We start from the raw sequence: 21,220 nt of genomic DNA on the forward strand, positions 1-21,220 counted from the left end.
TTGACTGTTCTGTAACTGGTCCACGACTTCAGGTAGTACTTTATGTTTTATTTCTATTGCTGATTATCCAAAATATTTTCGTATTTCAGAGCATTACAGATGCTTTTTTCTTGCATTCTTTTGAAGTATAAATTTAGAACAATCTCTGAATGAAATTCTTATCTACTATCACATGCTACTGTATTCTTACTTTTCAGATAACACCAACCATTGAAGATGCTAGTGTGTTTAAACACATTGAAGAATTGCTAAAGAAAAATTAAATGGGATAATACATAATAATGAGCATTTCAGTTTTTCAAGTATACAAAGAAGCTTTTTCTTGTTAATAACACATTTTAAAAGCAAATAATGATTTGGGACTAAATGTTTTTACTGCACAATCATTACTCTGTTCTTCGCCATCTTGCCACAGCCACTGACACACAGTAAAGTCTCTGCATGCTGTCAATATATGCTGGTTATTAAGATGGCTAAGAATTGCAAATAGAATTCATACATTGCTGTAGTTTTAAAGGGCAGGAGTCATTGGATTATCCATCTTATATGGTGTCATGTAACTTTGCATTTCAATCTGTTATTTTATAATGTGAACAGTAACTTTTCTTTGGCTAAAGCAGCTTACAAAAGGTAGACTATGAACAGAGGACAGCAAAAAAGGAATTTGATTGTGAAAATTGTTGCAGACATAAATTGTTCTTACTTGTAAATTATTAGCTCTTGTCTTCTAGATTTTTTCTAAAATTAAAATTTTAAGATTAGTTCTCTTGATTCCATTTTCTTTTTTTTCCCCTAAGTCTTTCTGCCATAAATTAGATTTCTATAAATTTTTTACTCAATAACTTTTTGAAGAGTCTTTTTTGTAAAATGATAAATAATTTCTGGCTTTCAAATCTGTGAAAATCTTGATTTGTTCACAGTAATATTCCAAATACTCCATGTATATTATATAAATAAAGGCAGGCATTTACCCATTGCATTTTCTGGTAATTTTTTTCTGGTTTGTATCCCTTATGATAAGGACAACCAGAATGTGCTTTTGCTGCCATAATTAAACATTTTAGGCTGAGATACATATAACCAAGAAATTTAGCAAATATGGATACTAAGCAGCCCATTGTGGAATTTGTAGGCCATTCCAGACATTTACAGGGTTCTCAACAAGCCACAGGATAGAGGATACATTTTCTACCTACGTTTCTTCTCAAACTGCAGTTATTTAATTGAACAATAAATGTAAAGGTCCTTTTAAAAATAGATGCTCCCAGAAAAGTATAAAGCAGAGAAGTTGCTCAAACTCAGCAGTGCTTACCAGAGAAAGAAACAGTAAGTAGATGATGTTGTTGTATAAGAGAGGTCCCCAGAAGGGTCCAGAAATACTGTTACGTAGTGCTGGATAGAGGTAAGGATGATATCCCTGTGAAGTGAGGAAATAAACCAACAGATTGATGTAGGAGCTAAAAGGTGATAGGTTCCACTTAACATGAGCCATACCCTGGTGGTGCCTTGTGCTTGTGACACTTTTGTGGAGTTGGTGAGCTCTACCAGTTACATAAGAACTGAGTGAAATGTCCATGTGTTTTTCACTAGGGACTGCAGACAGCTGGGCCAGTCATGCTAACCAGCCCAGTTTGAGCCTGGGCTGTCCTTGTTTCCTGCCAAATCATTGCATAAGGTCCTCCCCCTCCCTCTCAGCTATTCGCTTGATGGTTGAAAATCACCATCTGAACAGAGAATAAAACATGCAAAGTAACTGAGTAAAGATGCTTTATGGTAGATATGCTAAATATACAGGTTAGAGATTTAAAAGGGGGAATAATTTTGCTCTGCAGAGATGTCATTAAAGTTTTGTGAAATACTTCTTATAGAAGTGGCAGTTAGTTTATAATTTTATTTTCTTCTGGATGAATTATTCAAGTACAAAGGCTTTAACAGGAGGCCCATGCCAAATGTTGGACTAACTTGCAGAGACTTTTTGCTTTTCACAATGCTACAACTTAGCAACCTGTGCTGAACAGTTACAGAGCAAGAGGGAATTCCTGGGAGTTGTCAGTGGTGTGTTTTTTTTTTTAAATCAGTGATACACTATAAGAGTCTTACCACAGAGAAACTCTGGCACATTCACACGGTGTGTGGCCACTCCTTTTACAATTGAAGGTGAGACATTGTTGTGTATATTTGTTATCTTTACCTTGGCTGCAGCCATCATATAATTGCAAGAGCAGGGGAGGGGAACTAATTAGTGAGAGCAGAAACTCTCTACAAGAGATGCTGCAATGCATGCAGGAGAAGAGAATTAATTTCCTAGATCTAGCATAATTTTCCCAATGATAGCTCATGTTCTTACACCAGTTTCTCCATTTGTAAGGAAAAGTAAACTGCTTTCTAGTTTGGGTCTCTTCTTTTAAGGAGGTGAAAAAAACCCACAAAATCCTCAACAGCATTAGTAAAAGATATTCAGGCATGCACTTACTTTTCTGAAGGGCTTTGTTACATTAATATTAGTAAGAAAAAATTATCTTTCCTCTGAACTGTTTTTGAAGAGCTTCAGCAGGTCACATTCTTAAGGCATCTCCATGACAAAAATATTTGTAATAATTTCTGCTTTTTGAGGAAGGCTGAGCTGTTGTTTTGGAGGTGGTTTTTTTTTTTTTTTTTTCATGTTCTCTTTTTAACAAAAAATCTTGTGGGTTTTTTTTTTTCTTTCCCTCTATTTTGGTAGAAGTGATTTCACATCAAGACTTGTATTTTAAAAGAGGACAGAGCATTCAGGTGTACTCACTATACTGCCATGCTGGTAATGTGGAGAATTCCAGAAACGTCAAATGTCTTAAGCATCAACATTCACAAAGCCTACACAAAGAAAGGCACCTTATTGCAGCAATACAGCATGGTGAAATCATTGTTTCATGGCCATTACTTTTGTTTTCCAAACGAGCCTTTGCTGAGGAACTGCAATTGCAGAATGCTTTGTCTTAGCCAAGCTCAAGAAAGGGAGAAGGAGTAGTTACCCTTGTACATGGCTCTGCTGCTGCCCAGCAACCAGGGTATACCATAAAGAAGAACAAGCCCATTTAACAAGTGGTAGTACAGCAGTAATTTTCTTACTTTTGTTTTTAGAGATTAGCAGTGAGTGGGTAGATTTGAATGGTCATTTAATTGCTGAATTTTGGCTGGAAGAGGAACATGTAGTAGTTGTTCTCAGTGTACTGAAAGGGTTGGAGCCAAGTAGGCAACATTTAGCATAACTGCTTTTTCTAGCTGTAGAGGGTAGAGCTTCAGCTTGTGTGAAGGTGACGGGTGAATTAGGAGGCATGATATGTTATCCTTAAATCAAATCTAAAGTCACAATAATACCATTTTAAATTCTTCTAGTCTGTTTTCTTCCAATGAAATATATATGTGTGTGCTGTACTCCTGGGGCAGGACAACTTCCACACTGGTCATAAAATCTTGCTCATTCTTTTCCCCAACACACTTAAGTTTTGCCCCCTAAGTTTTAGTGTCAGCTGCAAAAGGAATTCTGTAAAACAAGAGCTGTTGTTTGAGGGAATGCATAGTCACATGATATTGCTGCCACTGCCAGTGACAGTAACGGTGTTTGCATTACTTTACTTTGTGATATTCTGCCCTAAAATAATCCAAAAGGAGGCTGAGGGAGGAGAAGAATGCTGGTCAAGTCCAAGGAACTGTGCATACAAGAGCCCTGGCTTTGTACAGTCGTGTGCTATACCCCTGCCAGCACTTTGCACCCATCAGCAAGATCTGTGCTCCCTCTCGTGGCAGATTCTCACCAGTAACTCCATCGTAATAATCTCTCTTAGTGCCAAAATGTTCTTGTGCTTGCCTGTGAGAAGTATCTGGTTTCCAAACTTAATGCTATTACGTACCAAACTTAATAGACTAATGAACACAAATAGCACTGAATTCTCTTTTTTATTGACATTGGGGGAGAAAAATCTTTCACCATCTGATTGACCGAAGTTTGCCAAATAAAAATAGACAAAACAAATGTTTATGTACGTGCAAACATTGCAGATCAAACTGCTAAAAGAAATAACTAAAAGACAGGTCTTGAGCTAAGATCAAGCAGCAGAAAAATAGCAAATAGGTAAATGACTATTAAGTAGGTCTTACTTTGAAACTTCCCATTTAAACAAAGAATAAACAACAATAACACCACCAAATAAAGCCACAGCAGGTAATAGTTGCTCTTCTAAACTTTTATACACTATATATTAATCACTCTGTCTTTCAGTTATTTCCTCTGATAAAACTGACTTTTGTGAAGTCTCAGCAAGGCCATCTTGGCTAAAAGCATAACGTTAGACAGGAGTCTGTCTAATGCCCTGTTAGAATGAAGAAATGGTGGGGGTTGGCTTCTTTTTTCTTTCTTTTTCTTTGCTGAATATATCTGGAAAGAAGAATCTGATTCTATGCAGATATTAGATTTCATTTTCCAATGCTGGCTGGTGTTTGAGGATCCTGGAACGAAAAGGTGGCTCTTGATAAAGCAAGATTCTTCTTGGTCCGCAGGTAACGTAGAAGAAAGTTTTTGGTTTTTTGTACAAATCATGTTTTATTAAATTGCTTTTTATTTTTTTATAAACAGTTCTTCTGGGTTTATGTATTTGTTTTTAAGAGATGAGCCATCATGGTGCTTCTCTGTAGGTATCTAACTTTTCCATTTTGTCTGTAGAGGTCCATTTTGGCTTCAGTTCCAGGTTATGTCATTCTATTATACATCATCAGAGGCAGATGTTCAGCTTTAAATATTGACAGATTTTTCTCAGTAGGAACATGTTGAAGCTTCTAACTCTGCTAAACATATTAATTTGACTGTTACAATCCAAAAACTGTAAAAATGGTGGAATGGAAAGATACAAACAGTATTATTGACACTGTATTGTCAAATGTTTGCACTGAGACCCCATGTACCATAGATTTAATTTTTAAAAAATCATATTTATATCCATTTACATAAGACTTACACATTTTAAAATAAATACATACACAGTAAATACGGAAATGTCTAGTATTTTACAATAAAACAGATGTAACAACGTAAAGATGAGTGGCTTCATTTGATAAAAGCTTTGGATGTGCACTACTGTCAAATTTTTGATGACAGAGATGCTGAGAGAAAAGGGGGATATTTTGTTTTCTTTTTTTTTCAGTTTAGGTATTTTTTATTCATGTTTTAAACTAACCAATACATGAAAGGAACATCATATCTGTTTGTATGATAAACATTATGTGTCCTCTTCCCTATTAACCTGTTCTTGCAGAGATTTTTAATGCTCTTTTCCTAAGTAGTAGTAGTGCACTTCAGGTAAAGTAGAAGAAAGAGATGACATCTAAGGAAAAAAAACCCAAAACATTAATTAGCAAGATTTTATGATTCTAATTCAGTCTCAAGTGCAATGACAACAGAAAATATAGCACTAAGTAAGCAGTTTAGTAACTAAATTAGTAAAACATGGATTTTGAGTATTCGTGGGAGGCATGCATTTACTTAATTTTAGATCTGCAACATAAAATTACTAATAACTCATTTTAATCTTTTACTAATTGTCCCCAGTCAACACAGACTGCTGCTTATGTTTATTTTACAGTTGTTTTCCTGCTGTTTTGGTGCAGCACTGGGGTTAGTTTCCTGCATCTGGAGATCTTTGCCTGTTTGGCACAATGTGAAACAGATTTTCAGTGTACAGACATTGCTGATGTACTTCGTGGTTCTTCTTCCTAGTTTACTGCAGCTTGACAGCATTTACCTTTTTCACCGTGATGGTTTCTTTGCTATGGACTAGCTGCTTCCAGCTGTCATTCATATCTTTTTGGAATGCTGCTTCTCCATTTGTTTTTACAAATCCTCTTTTGAACACTTCACTGGTAAAGTATGTAACTGGTTTTGCCAAATCTCCTTTAGTATGTCATTAGAATAAAAGTTAAAGTAATATGTTCTATTGCTCCAGCCTGTGGCAAGAAATCTGAATGACCCTTCTGACTTGGCAATGACAAGTGTTTGAGAAGTTAAAAGTGTTGGGAAAGCTTGGATAATGTGAGTGCCAAATCCACTGCTTGCATAAAGACATTGCAGCTGCTCAGCTGGCCCACCACATCTAGCCACCTCAGCAGAAAGCTTGATGGGTCCCATGTGCTCTGTAATACATTTCTTTGCAACATTAAATGGCCAGCACCAGCAGCCTTAATTGTTCCTAAATTTCTGGTACCAAGTACACTAAAACAGGCCTGTGATGAGTAAGCTCATATAACTGTTCTGAGAACGTCTGCACATGGCTTCTGGCAGCTCGCTGTGGTTTCAACAAATACTCAGAAAAAAACACCTGAAATGCAATTTGAGAGTATATTAACACGACACAGCTGCTGTGAAGATACACCATAAAGACACTGGAAAGTTGTACCAATCTGATGTTGGCATAAACTGTTTTCACAAGCCATTGACAGTCTCTGTAAGAGAATGTCTCTTACTCTCATAAGAGTAGCAGAATGCCAGAATCTGCAGCCTGCTGTAAGCACAGGCCATTTGCATTTGTTTCATGTGCAGTCTGTTTGCTGCTTTCTTTTTGGCCTGCCCTTTCTAGGCATGTTCTCTTTTACTATATGAAATACTCCCTTATCTCGCTGTTGTGTGGTAGCTCATCCAGCTATCCCTCCCCTCTGCTGCTTAGTTTCTGCTTCTGTGCATGCAGCTACTTCAGCAGAGTATCACAGCTGCTGATGTAGTCTAGGCAAGGTGTTACAAAAGTCTGGGTCTCAATCTAAGATGGATCTGGAAAATTTCAGGAGGTTTGTTGTAATGAATAATCTTCCCTTTTATCCAAGTATCAATCAACTCCTTCCATGAAGAAACTGTCAGTCAGGAACTGTGCTGGCAAAATTCTGAAAACTCCTCTGTTGCCCTTCAATCTGATATCTCCCTCTATGGGCAGTTTCTGTTTATGCATTCATTCTTGAGCTGCAGGCAATTTGTTTAAATTTTCAAGATTGATATAATAGTGAAGGAAATATTTTCCCTGCATGGTTGGTTTTGGGGGGGGGGGGGATGGTGATTTAATTTTTAGTATAACTTACTGGAATCCAAGATTACTTGAACTCATGGTATTTTGAAGTTGCCCTTACAGTAAGTGCATATACTAAAGTTCTAGTTCGCACCATCTTGTTCCTTCTTTAAAACGAGTATGTGGTAAGTGAGAAGAGAAATAGTAGTATATTATTGTCAGTTAGCCTCATATATTAGCCTTTGCAATGTAGATACAAATTTGATATCCAATCAATCATTTAAGATGAGAATGTAATTGGTAGAATAGTGGACAAGCAGCAAGTTCTGAGGTGATACATACCACTGATACTTGAAACACTACTAATACTCCAATAGAAATTGACGTTAACTTGTATAGCTTGTATAACTTTATATACACACCTTTTTGCTCAAAATACATACCTTCCATACATATATAGTGCTAGAAAAGTCTGCTACTTTACTTTTGTTTGCACTTTGCTGCTTTTTAGATAATTTTTAATATAGTGGGAATAAATGGTTTGGATAATCTTAAATTAATTTTTGTTAGTGTATCAGTTTTCCATTTCTGCTTTTGTTGCACTCTTCAAACGTCACGTCAAGTGCCTGTCCCATTGCTGTTGGCCTAAGAGATACCTTGGTGTTTAAACTTCTTGGTCATGTTTTATTGCTTCCAACATTGTGATTCTGAAGCTCATAGGAGAAAAGGTTCATATCTCTGCCTTCCATTTCTGTCACCACTGTACCCTGGGAGAGTCCTGTCACCGACTTACTGATACAAGACCATGCTCAAATCTACACATGCATACACATAAAAAGATTTCAGTAGTTTATGTGCTTCATCATCATCTTTGTAGATTCAGCTGCTAAACTTTGCTTTTTCAGAAAAGCCAAACCAAACCAAAACCAACAAATAACCACACCCCCCCAAGCTTATTTTTTCAGGGGTGGCTCAAAAAGTCCCCATTTTTAGTAAGATGAAGATTTTATACTCTTGCAATCTTTCGAAGATCTATGAAGTAAAGCTCATGTCATCAGGAGGATCCTGAGCAATCTACTTTTCCCACTGTTAACGTTTGCTATTACTAAGTATTTTTTGAACCTACATAGAGTTAGTAAAATCTCAACAGCCCCAAGTCTGTCCCAGTCTTGGTAATCAAAACGAAAAACCAGCAACTTGCTTGCAGATCCTTGCATGTCTTGCCTACAATATCCAACAGCTATTGAAGCATGTTTGATGCCTGATGAGGTTTTGGTAATATTAAAATATTTTTTTTCCAGCTGCCTTGCAATTCCCCAAGTTACTAAATGGAAATTGTTTTACTGAGAAAATACTAGCATGAAATGGTGCCATATTGATGTAACTACTCATCATGTGTGTACTTTTTTCCAAAAGCTGGGATAAAATAGAAAACTATTTCCACAGAACTGTGGAAAAGTGACTCTGTGATATTCATAACCACACTCAGAAGTTATATGGTGAAAAGTTTAACATGAATTCCACTACTAAATTTGATCCAGAGTCGCATCCAGCTCAGATTATCCTTTCTTTCTCAGTTCTGAATGATTTGAGAAGTGCAGGAATCTCTGTAATAGATACATTTTCAAGATTTTCTGTATGGGTAAGTCTATGCAGCTACCTGATGTTCTAAATTGAGTCATAGCTTTAATTAAAAAAAAAAAGTAATTTTTTTCTGCTTTACTAGTGTTGCCCCCCCATTCCAGGTCCTAGTAGAACTCTTTCAAGTTCTCATGAAATCAGTTAATTCCCTGGGCCTTCTCCCCAAAGTATGGTTGGTAGTGTCCTGTGGACCAAGCTTAAGACTATAGTTATGACCAAATTACCACCCTAGGGTGTCCTTAGTTACATCCTCTGCTCCATGTTGGTTTGTGCTTGGATAATGTGGGGTGTAGTTCACAGTTATAAAGAGCTTTCATGATGGCCCCTACAGAATACTCACAACAATTCAGTGCTGGCTTCTTTGCTAGGCCTTGTCAGCATGAGTATGTGCGAACTGTTGAGCTGTCTAACCTCTGCAGTCGTGATGAAGCAACTGCAAATTGGGAAGGAAAAAAAAAGGAAACAAACCAGAGCCTCTTTAGAATCATCAGTAAAATATATCAGTCTGTTTACCACTGGAAGGGGGGCTGTTGAACTGCTCTGTGGCTTTCTCTAATGTGATCTGGGCATGGTCTAGTTCAAAACTCAGCACTTCTTCATGGCTGATACACTGTTGGAATCTGTCTGAAGGGAATATGATTTAAAACTCAATTTTGTCTTTATTTTGTTGTAATTTCTAATGCTCTTACTGCTGGGAGATAGGAATCCAAATCCTGGATGAAGATACAGGTCTTCAAAATTACTTCCCTTCAAGTCTGAGTTCAGTATACCCAGCTCAAGAATTAACTGTCTGGAAGACCTCAAGTAAATCACTAAATCTGCCTTTTGCCTTAGTTCCACATCTGTAAAGTGGGAACATCATCTTCTACATTGCACCATGACTAGAAGATGAAATCCATTAATATTTATATAAGGTTCTTATATACTACAGTAATGCGAGCCTTGGAATCTAGGAGTCAGTGGCATTCAATGATGCAAACAGTAAATTATTCCATCTGTAACTGCAACCATAAAGTACTATTTTTAAGGGTGAGAAACTAATGGAATTTAGATGGCTTTACTGGAATTTAGGTGGCAATACTCTCATACCAAGTTCATTATCAAGTTACAGGATGTGACCTCTCCAAGTCTCTACAAGTTTGAGTCAAGTCTATTTGTAAACTTAATCCTGTCATGATTAAATAAATGGCAATATTTTAGATGGGGCAGTTTGCATACTAATATTTCTCAGAACTACTGGCAGGTACGCTTGGCTTTATGTTCCATATACCTGAAGAAAGAGCTGTGATGGGATTTCTTTCCTCTTTCTCTTACCATGATTTTTCTTTCCCCTGCTTGCTCTTTTACAATGATTTTTAAATTTTATTTACTTTTTAATTATGATCTGCTTGTTAATTTTCCGCTAATTTCTGAGTTAGTGCATCTTTTGAAAATCAAAATAGTTCCAGCGAAAATTAGGACTGGTATATAGTAACTCAATTAGTGCCTGAATTTCAGCATTTGCTAACTACTTGTCTGCTGGTAACTGCTACCAACTTCATTTATTTGATGGTCAAGGCTAAGCTATTTAATTTGAAAGTAAGATAGGAAAATAAAGGTGATAGTCTTTTCTAATTGCTTTCTCTGAAACACTCCACCTGCTAGAGAGGCTAATAGGATGAAAATTTTACTTAAATATTATATTCAGTCTCAGTTGAAAGTTAGTCAATTAATTCCAGTCTGATTGTTGCCTTTACAGTTGTAGGATAGCAAGATGGTCATTTTTTTGTGTTTTAAATAAACACTGTCAGTTTGAAGCAAACCTGAAAAAAAATCAATAATATGCCAAGTCAGTCCTTTTCCATTCCTAATTCAACTCTCCCAGACTCGATTCACCTTCACCCTAGTTAAATGAACACAATTGTGGTGGTGCGAGACAGACATGCGTTAAAAGTTAACCTGGCACGCTAGGCCGAGCCTCGTGCTTTCCAAGAGGAAGTGCAGAAATGAGCTCGTACCGTCACTCGCCATCTTCCGTGACTGCCCGGAGGTGGTGGTGAGCCGGAATCCGGCCGGCAGCGTTTCCGAGGCGCCCGGCATCATGCTGATCCCGTGAACCTCACGCGGGGGGAACTGCCGTCGCCAGGAGGGGCCGCGCCTGAAGTTCTTGTCATCGCTCTGTCAACACAGAGTTGTATTTGATAAAGCAACATGAAGCTTTTTGATTAACCGTCCTGCTGTGTGCTACCTCTACCACTGCCAAATGTACACCGTAACTACCCTGCCCTGTTGCACTGCATCCAGTCACTGTAATGTGTTTGAGACATGCTTGTAAAAGTAAAAGCATGAGAAATATTAAATGCTGGGGTGGAAAACTCTTCTTAAATCTTTGGCTTGATATAGTCAAGGGGTTTTACTATCAGTTATATAGAACTTCCTTACACAGTGACAGAAAGTGATTTATTACTGCATTAGGAGGCTTACATAAAGTACTAAAAAATAATTAAACACTCAGGTGCATGCACAGAATTCATAGGCATCTGACATTTTCAGCACATCCTTAAAAGTTTTATTTCTCCTTATGTGCAGATGTCCAAGACTTAAACATTTTTGCACTGGACTCTTATGTTAAGATAAATAATTTCCGTAGTTGGATTTACCTGGATTCCTCTTCCCAGATTACTGCCCCAAATCCCACTCTATTAATATTGATTAACTTTGAAGAAAAAAAGCAATAAAGAACAAACTGAAAATGTACTTTTTTTCTTTAATTTTAAAAAAGGAGTAAGTGTTCTAAAGAATAGACTGCACAGGCATCCCACCCACACACATCCCCCACCACCTGCTCTGGCCAGCAAAACTTCCACTCCATTCTGCATGTTTCATCTCTGGAAAATGTTCATCTTAAGGTAAGAGTGCAGTGTGAAATTTAGCATCCAAGATGACACAAATATGTAGCCAAGCTGAGGTTAGTTTAAAAACCTTGATGGGTATTCCTAATTTTTAAGCTGTAACTGACTCATTTTAACAATGTGAAAATTAACATGTCTTCATGCATTCAATTTAATTTTTTACTATGATATTTTATAAGTACTGAAAATAAAATTAATTACTTCCTCAAGTCGTCTTTCAGTTCCTAGTGCTAAAAGGTTGTTGTATTCTCTCTCAAGGATCTGCCGTGCCTAGAGATACCAAAGTAAACAATTAAAATGGTTGAAGATGAATAAAAGGTAATAATGGGTACAGATTAACCAGAAGTAGAATAAGCAAATTTACCTGTGTGTTTTGTGTTGGAATCTGTAATAATAAAGCTAAACTGCTGTAGTCAAAATTTTCATCCAGTGCTATAAGGGAACCATGTACACCACTTTCTAGAATATTATTTGCATATTCTCGGAGGCCAATGGCTTGTATCCAGCGTATGACTCGATCATTGCTCCATACCAGCACATCTGTAAGGACACAACACAGGTCAGTCTCCTGATACCTTGAGAACTTCCAAATCATACAGGTGCATGTGTGTAGTTGTGCATGCACTGTGGATATCTTACTGCTTTATTTCATACATGAGGAATGCCAGCACTATTCATATAGATTTAGTACATCCTATTGAAAAACTCTGTGATTAATTATCTTCAAGTAATAATGTTTCCAAAGGAGAAATGTGCTTCCAGAGGGGATCTCCATAATGCAAATCCTCCCACTTCCTATATATACCTTTTCAATTTGTAGGCAAGATTTTACAGTGCAAAGGCACTGGAGAAGTATCTATTCCTCAAGGCTTCATGTGTGAGTTTTGTATTAAACATTCTAGGAGTTGTGTCAGCACCTATCACATGCTAACATGAAGTAAAAGATTACTTCACTATTTTAGAGACAAACTATTTTTAGTACAGAAAGATGGTAGAGTTGTTAAGGTCCATACCAACTATAAATCTAAGGCAACAAAATGAGCTAGGAAACCATTTTTGAGGATTTAGCTATTCTGAAAAAGTATCCTTCCCTGCCTGTAAGATGAAGAAAAAAGTTACCTATCCTGATCTTTAGAGTTGTAAGTGGGAGACATAGTACTGAGTTTTCTTTACTAAGTGATGAGGCTTATTTCTGAACCTTTACAAGTCCACCTGGTGTGGCTGTCCTGGGAATAGGATTTCTCCATCACCTGGCTGAGATCATCTTGCTTTTTGGGGTCAGGATCAGCTGAAACACAGTGGCAGGCAGAGACCAAATCCCACCTGGGACCATGAATAACTGACCAATGCATGACAAGGTGAAGGAGGCTATGAATTATTACCCTTGTCCTAGAAGGAACCAGCACTGAAGCCACACTAGAATTTGAGACCAATACCCAATTCCCCTATGTCAGTCTCCACTTGGGCTGACTGGCACTGATGCCTGCATGTCCAAGGCAAAGTCTTTGCATTTGTGCATGCCATGATGTGCCTTGAGCAAATGCACACTGTCACTGTAGCCCTTCAACTTTTTTTTTTTTATCTCTTCTAATCGGCATTGTCCTTGAGAAGTGCTAACTGCTGTAGTCACTAGAGCTGGAAAAGTTCAAAGGAATCAAAGGATTCATTTCTGATAGTTGAAAAATCCCCAGCCAGCCTAATACTTGTATATAAAAAGAACCATGCAATGAGCCTGCAACTGCTCTAGAGAGCTTTACACAGAAAAAAATTCTTCAGAATCAGCTGTGAAATCTAATAAGGCCAGTTTTGTTAGGAACTATTCTTATGTACCAATCAACTGCCTCAGTGGTCAACCCTCCAAGCAGCACTTTCTATTACACATTCTGATGTAAGAAATCAAAGGCAAAGTTTTTCAAAAGCTGGGGCATAAAGTCCTGAGTGCTCCCATTTTGTAGTGTTGCCCCCAGCACATCCCACTGAGCTGAACACTGTTTGGCCTTCTGCTTCTGAGCCTTAAAGAGGTTCAGATAAGATCCATATCCAAAATTCAATTTAGCAAAATGTATGTGTGAAGCCATCATTCAGAATTGGAGCCCCAGTTTAGCAAAGTACTTAACTGTGCCTAATTTAAGGAGATAGGATTTGTTCTGAAGAAAGATGGACTTATGTTAGTTTTGGTTAAAGAACATGCTTAAATGCTTTACTTAAATGGCATGACAATGGGTTAACAGTGTCAAGCTTCAAAAGAAGAAACATTCCCAGTATTCATTCCCAGCAACTATCACCTTTTATTTCATGCTGACTCATTTCTCTTCGCTTTTCCAGTTCTTTTCTATCATAATTCAACCTCTTTAAACACATGATTCCATATTGCAAGCTTGTTCTGTTATTTAAAAAGAAACATTTACAGAGTTAATAAAGATAATTTTGAAGATGGGAACATATGTAGGATGTATTTCCTGCACTTCACATGAGGTGTTTCATAGTACCCGTGTATGAAATCTGGAGAACAGAGGGTAAAAAAACTCCGCAGACTTCAGGAATGAAATGGAAAGAAACAAAATGAGTATGTTTGAATAACTGTTTCAGCATAAGAAACCCAAAGCATTAAAAGAAGTAAAAGATCTGAAAAGGTCAGCCCTTGTGAGCCATGAAATGTTTTGTCAAATCAGGCTTTTAAAAAGTGACAAATCAGACAGTATATTAAAAAGAAATCCACTTCTTGTCATATAAACCTCATTCTCCCTAAAGTTTAAATGCCTTTATTTCCATATTTCCAATTTAGCTTCCTAGCTATATCCCTAGGTAACCCAACAACTGTCAAATTGCTTGTATTGTTAACAGCTTTTATGTGGTACACACAATAGCTTTTCATTATTATGAGATCTCAGGGCCTTGAAGCTTAGCCTAGCACTTTCTGATACTTCACACAACTTAAATTATTACTGTTTCTGTATTGTCAAGAGTCTATTGATATATTAATGGTTCCTTGCTCATTACAAAATTTATCTGTACCAGTATCTTGGTTTTTAGAGACATAATTGCAATGTGGTTGCTATTACTAAAGGAATCTCTCTGAATTCAGATTACTGACAGTCAGCCCTCTCTTTCCTGTATGTTTTTCTACACCAAAACAACAGAAATTGTTTTGATTCTGTGCAGCACTGAGCACTACAGCAGACATATAAGCATTTTTACGGGTGTAGTCTTTCTGCCAACATACCGATGAAAACTATCCACCATTTTTAGGTGCACACGCAGATCTTTCTTGGTCAGATGGTCTAACATCCTTGCATCTACCAGGCATTCCATGAAATAACTTCGGTACTGAGGCAAGCCCAGGCTGGGGAGCCATTCGTTACCTATCCATTCATGGTTCATATCACCATAAGCCAGGGTCTACAGAGAGAAAAAAATGGAGAGGGGGAATAAATTCTTGAGTTTGTTCAAGATTGCACCACAGACTGGAAACAAAATATGTCTCAAAAAAAATCATGTTTAAAAAAAATTTATGTCTTAAAAAAAATTATCAATTCTGGTTTTGTTTTTTTTTAACACTGGAAGAGGGAGCCACTGTGAGATATTTGATATTGATAGCAGTTTTGCCTGTTGTATCTTGTTTTCTTACATGAGTTTTAAGGAATTTTTTTCAATTTTGAGTTTTAAATGCAAGCAGACTTGTTACACAATCAAAATATGTGTGTTCCATTTCAGTCGACCTAGAATATTTATGCCAGGCAAACCCTGAAACATGACTCCAGGTAATCCACTCAGGCTTGTTTCTGTTTGTGGGGAGAAGAATTTCATAAATAGTCTGATGATACTTCATGGCTACACACCTGAAGTTTTTTAGACACTAAAATTTAATTTTCAATGTTTGGCACTCAGGCTTACATTTAAATGTGATATTTTCAGCTGTGAACAGTTGAAACCTAAATCCATCATATGTAGAGCTCAATAAATTAATTGAGGTAGGAGCAAACCAGGTTCCTCCCAGAAATTTGTACCCTGGCTTCATTGTTCAGCTAAAATTTCACTAGGGTGACTATATGAAAATGCCATGCATATGGAGCTATTTTTATGACTTGCCCTATTAAGATGCAAAATAGATTTTTACATCTTCCTTTTGTTAATTATTTTGTATTACAAAACAGAACAGAGAACTAAGAAATTGCAAAATTTATACTTAACAGGATCATGCTCAGGATCATTGCTGGATGGATTTATTATCTATGAGGGAAAATATACTCCCCTTACATCTCATTCTTGTGAGATTTTGAAGAGAAAAGGAATGTCATCAGTAAAGATAGCAAGATCATGTAAGTGTGCATATATTAGAGAGAAAAAGTTTAAAAATGTAGCTAATTGTCAGTTCTAAATAAATTATACTGTAGTATTTGTAGACTGATAATTTGGGTATGACTTATACAATTGTTCTAAAAAAAATTCGGTGTAGTTTTTGAAAAGTTAGCTCACAAATTCATGGCATATTTAATTGTCCTATTCTGAAAGGTGAGGAAAATTCTTACTCTCTAAAACTCTTAACACAGTTTTAGATGGGAGATAGAATATGTCTCTGGAATGTAGTAATTTCTTTTGTGAAAAATATTCACAACATATGTACCTATTTCTGCTTTACCTAACAAAATTGTCCAGTATTTGAGAAGAACTCTAAAATATGTAAATAATAGTTCAGTCATTGAGATACTGTCACATATGCATATTGATGCACCCACATTATTATCAACTTTCAGTTTAAAAATGTCATGTGAAAGATCATACCTGAGCCCAACTGCCTTCTTCAGACTCTTTCTGTATTATCAGCAGGAAGCAATTAGTAAAGCAGGTAAAAAGACAATAAAAATCAGTTATAAAAAGATGTGATTTTCATATGCATGTTAATGAAAATGAAAATATACACATAAAGTGCATGCATAAAATAACTCTGGCCAGTGGCAATGTCGTGGGCTAAACTACCTGGAAAATTACAAGACCAAAACCATAAAATGTAGCTGAGTTTTCAAGACAGAAAATCATTATATCTTGGTGAAATTTTACATCATTATTTAAACATTCTTCACAGTTTCACAATTAAAACACAAACATTTACCTAAAATTTGGGCATTAGGGATGTAGTTTTTTGTTTCTAGTTTGATTTTGAAACATTAACAATAAAAAGATGCCTTCTCGAGAATGTATTGTAAAGGAGGTTTTCACATAACATTTTTTATGGAAAAAATTTATTTTATATTTTTCTTGCTGGCCAGTTAAACAGGATCAACTCCTTCTCAGTTCAGTGCTGTTATATTTGCATTTACCTTTACCAACAATAATAAAACTGGAAATGAGGTCAGTTAAAAAAAATATTTATGAGAATTGGCTTCCTTACTGCTGATGGGAAAACTTTAAATATTATAACAAGCATAAACTTTGAAGAAATAATTCTTTATTGCATCAAAATTTAGTTCCAGAACCTCTCCCACCATTTATGGATTGGGCTGACTATAACATTTGCCATACTGAAGATAATTTTTTCAGAGATCTCACTAGAACATTGCATCATATTTCATAAGCACGTTTATGGAGTTATGTGTTAACAAGCAACACAGAAAATAACATATATTCCAAATGGAAAAAAAAAAAGTCTTACTTTAGTGTTAAGGGAGAGGTTTGACAAAAATCAATAAATAAATTACACTCTCCATGCACCTGAAATCAAATATCATTAATACCCAAGTATGGACAAGAAAGACTCTGTTTTAATGGAAACATGAAGTTGTTTAATGCACCATTCTCAAGCCTTTCCTTATTTCTTTCTATGTCAGCAAATACAAAACTCCATTTAGAAGAAGAGGGAGTAAATTACAGGGGAAACATTGCCTTTGACCATGACAATTTCATTTCATTAAATGAGGTTTCACAGAGGCACTGAAACTGTTTTATACTCTGAAAGTCCAATACTGGTTTTAGGGTCACGCAATTTTTGTGATGGCAATACCATTTGTCAATTCTTTTGCTGAAAGATTATGTAACTGTTCTTTAGATTCAATTTCATTACTCCCTGCAACTTTATAATGGCATGCTTTGGGTGCATCCTGCAGAAGATGTGGCACCCGTGTTAAAGCAGGAACAGGCCTATCCTCTTTTGGATAAAACCATTTAAGTGGAAGTGGAATCACTAACCGTTTTTGCTGGAGCAGCGAGATTTTCCATTTCTTCATGGGTCACCCAAACATTGCCTGAGGGCTACAGACAAGGCCCGCAGGAAGGCAGGTGGGATCCACATTAGGTAAGCAGTGGTAAAGAAGAAAGGCAGCACCACTGTAAGTTAACAGCGCATCACCATCAGCACAACCACGTTCTTGTCTCTACCGAGCTGCAACTAGAGACAACTTTAGAAAACTTGGTTTGTAACTTGCATTAGCGGCTTCTGAACAGATGTGATGGACTATTACAACTAGAACTGAGGGATGAAATCTGGCAGAGCACTGCCACAAAGGAAAGAATAATAATTAAAGCTGCATTTCATAAACAACTGGCAAATGCAACCTTTATGTCACAGCTCTGTGCGCAGGTAAGCTTCAGCTCCGAAAGATTTTCCAGCCTAAATATTCTGCACAAGTCACATGCCCACATTGTAATCTAAATAATGAATACTTCTCCCATGTTTCTGTAAATCAAAATGTCGAGATAATTCACTTCTAAAAATATTCATCTTCATCCTATTGTTTTTCATCAAATGATTAGTAGGACAATGAGGAGAGTCAGGGAGGGAGCCTGAATGTGTGCTATGTTTTCTGGAGATCTGAGATAAATTACCTCCTTTCCTGAGAAAGAGGGGAAGCAGAAAGACTGGAGACTCAGAAATGCACATTCCAGGGCAGGGCAGCTTTGTGTGCACACAGTTACTCAGGCAGAATTAAAAAAAAAAAAAAAACAAGGCAAAAGTATTCCTAATGGTTTTGGCTTGAACATAATATTTTCTTACTTCATAAGTATAAATGCTTTTATCCTTTGAAATATCCTCTTATAAAATAAAAATTAATTTTGTGTAGTAATTCAAACATCATATTGAGTCTTTACTGCTTTACTTTGGTAAAATCCTCTACAATTCATAATATTACCATGCTAATGACACAAAACTGTTTTCAGAGAAGTATCAGACAGTGAACTACAATATTTAAAGAACATGAGCAATATGAAGATAAAAGGGCAGTCAATAGCAATATTAGTGCTGTTGCCCAGTTGCTTATGTAGCTCACAAGGAAATTTGAATTCTAATTTCCACCAAAAAATTCTCCATAAATCCAATGAAGACAACATATTACTAAATATAAATATTAACCTAATCATTAGTATTGCCTTTCTACTAGAAATCTGAGTTACACCACTTGAGTAGTAGTCTTTGTCCTTCACTTCTATGCCACGTTTGCCATCTGATCGAGCCTCTTTTTTATTAGTCTCCACTGCTTCTTGCATCTGCATTACTATCAGTATATCTCAGCTTTAAAAACTTCCCTTTCGCCATCTTGTTTTATTTTTGTCCTCATCAGTTTAGCCTATTTTTCCCACTTTTTATGTATAGCACATTCATTCTTACAGTCCTCATATCTATTTCTTGCTCTTTTTGATATGTTCCTCTTTCCTTTCAGACTTGTATCTCTGTTTATCTTTACTTGCTTCCCTCCTTTCTGCCACCACTTTCTCTTCCTTCCTCACTGAATCCACAGGCTCCACTTCCACTTTCCAGACACTCCCTTCACACTTCCAATCACTTCTTCTCTTAAAAGCATGAAGAACCTAAAGCAAGCTGACTTGTATTAGGTAATATTTGGAAGGGTGCAAAAAGGGGGAATGGGAAAAAGACTCAAAAGAGCTGTGCTGCTACATGACCTCTCCCAACACCTGCCTCCCCTCCACCTCAAAAAAAGAAATAAAGAAAGAGAACAAACAAACAAAAAAGAGAAACACAATCTGATTAGGCTGGTACAGATGATTTGAAGGAAGAGAAAGGCAAAAATAAAGGCAAAATTACAAATAAGATGCTTGATACTGATTTGGATAACATCAAGGATAATCAAAACAATGACTTAAAAAAAATCTGATAAAAGAAAAACATCAGCAACCAACAATCAAGGAAGTGATGAACAGGTAGTTCACTGATTGTGAAGTGCGTGTTATCATAGAGCCACTCTGGTACTACAAAAGTTTTTCTGCAGACTCCTGTAGGGCAAAGTGGGAAGAAAAATTTAGCTGAACAGGACTCACTGTTCTGGATGTTGGAGGTGCTGATGGACTTGTCAGTGATACCATCTCCTGGATTGCTAATCGGAGTTTTAGGCGATGGAGAGGATTGCTGATTCCAATTTCTCTTTGAATCTCAGTATCGGACAAAGCAGACATGATAGCTCCACTCTTCACGTTGGCACGGCAGGCGGCGACATACCAGGCTGGCATCCCTAGCCAGAGCTGTCAAGAGAAAGGACATTTCATCCAAAGCACTGCTTCATCTCTCAAATGAAATTACAATCATGGAATATCTTGAGCTGGAAGGGACCCACTGGCACAATCAAGTCCAACTCTTGGCTCTGCACAGAACAGCCTCAAGGATCACATCATGTGCCAAGAGCATTATCCAAAAGCTTCTAAAACTGTCAGACTTGATGTCATGACCACTAATAACTAATTAATTAATGACAAATAATAAGCAATTAATTGTCAGGACACCTATCAGTGTGAATAAGCATGGTAACACACATAAATGAGTATGAATATCATAGTCTTTAATAAAATTGTTTCAGAACCTTTGAAATTGCCATGATTTCATGTGAATTCTTTTTGCTTTTACTGTAATCTGAACTTTAAAGCAAGGCATGCTTTGAATTATTTTTAGAGCTGCCTCCATCCCCTGGGCTACTCTTTTTCCCAGGATTAATGACCAAGTACTGGCACAAGTCAGTGTTATCTACCTGATAATCTTATGTACAGAAAATCATCTAAGAGGAATCAAGTAATTTTTTTACTTTTGTACTAAAATGGCTCTCTCTTTTTTTAACATGGTGTACCCAAGGCACACAATCTTACATTTTTCAGCTTTTATATTTTGAGTAGAAATTAATCAAGCCCAGTTCAAATAATCAACCTATCAGGGACAGACTTTACAGTAAATTTGGGAACAGTCTGGCATGGTGTCACATCCCAGCTAGGAATACTGGTTAGAAGGTGCCGCAAAACGTGAGCACAGCTCCATCACCTATGGATTTAGAAGATATATACTTGTATGCTTTTGTTCTCCTTATGTTAGTCTTCCTAGCCCAGGCCAGGAACAGCCCCTTTCTTCATCACTTGTTCTTTCTGTGTAAGAGGATCTACAGTGTGAATAATTCTTGTTTTTCTCAGCTTTCTCATGTTATGCTGCCTCATTAATATGACTGTCAGTGTCTACAGCTCTTTTTTCCCAAAGGAGGTTATTTCATATCATACATGTGAGGTTTTTAATCATGCTATGAAGTACATCATGCTTAGCAAAGCCTGTGAGAAGAACATAAGCAGTGAATGCCATAATCACTGTGATTTTAGGGATAGCATATGGAAAACAAAGACCTAGCTAGGTGCATCTCAAATAGGCCAGCAGAATTAGCTGATTCCATTGGTTGTCTTTTTAAT

General features: G+C 36.8%; 2 protein-coding genes across 8 annotated transcripts in view; one reads left to right on the top strand and one right to left on the bottom strand.

The window, feature by feature from the left end:
- ACSS3 (acyl-CoA synthetase short chain family member 3) overlaps positions 1 to 21,220 on the top strand; it is a 105,555-nt gene that overhangs the window by 65,623 nt on the left and 18,712 nt on the right. For 2 of the 4 annotated variants that reach the window (XR_010362149.1, XR_010362148.1), the window contains exon 16: positions 15,748 to 15,873. Coding sequence is in view for 2 of the 4 variants with exons in the window: in XM_064419619.1 (XP_064275689.1) it covers positions 15,748 to 15,834 (87 nt within the window). In the remaining 2 variants the exon portion in view is untranslated. Of the gene's footprint in view, positions 1 to 197; positions 4,768 to 15,747; positions 19,830 to 21,220 lie in introns of those variants that run through there. The other 2 variants (XM_064419619.1, XM_064419620.1) reach the window with 2 other exon arrangements.
- PPFIA2 (PTPRF interacting protein alpha 2) overlaps positions 3,918 to 21,220 on the bottom strand; it is a 284,919-nt gene continuing 267,616 nt past the window's right edge. For all 4 annotated transcript variants that reach the window (XM_064419615.1, XM_064419614.1, XM_064419617.1 and 1 more), the window contains 10 exons: positions 19,823 to 20,023; positions 17,738 to 17,800; positions 16,337 to 16,366; positions 14,778 to 14,953; positions 13,840 to 13,937; positions 11,919 to 12,094; positions 11,756 to 11,824; positions 10,661 to 10,820; positions 9,004 to 9,096; positions 3,918 to 5,357 (listed from right to left, as the gene is read on the bottom strand). In XM_064419615.1, the coding sequence (XP_064275685.1) occupies positions 9,038 to 9,096; positions 10,661 to 10,820; positions 11,756 to 11,824; positions 11,919 to 12,094; positions 13,840 to 13,937; positions 14,778 to 14,953; positions 16,337 to 16,366; positions 17,738 to 17,800; positions 19,823 to 20,023 (1,032 nt within the window). In that variant the 3' untranslated portion in view covers positions 3,918 to 5,357; positions 9,004 to 9,037. The remainder of the gene's footprint in view (positions 5,358 to 9,003; positions 9,097 to 10,660; positions 10,821 to 11,755; positions 11,825 to 11,918; positions 12,095 to 13,839; positions 13,938 to 14,777; positions 14,954 to 16,336; positions 16,367 to 17,737; positions 17,801 to 19,822; positions 20,024 to 21,220) is intronic.

Source organism: Passer domesticus, chromosome 5 (genome assembly GCF_036417665.1).
Source record: "Passer domesticus isolate bPasDom1 chromosome 5, bPasDom1.hap1, whole genome shotgun sequence".
NCBI lineage: Eukaryota > Metazoa > Chordata > Aves > Passeriformes > Passeridae > Passer > Passer domesticus.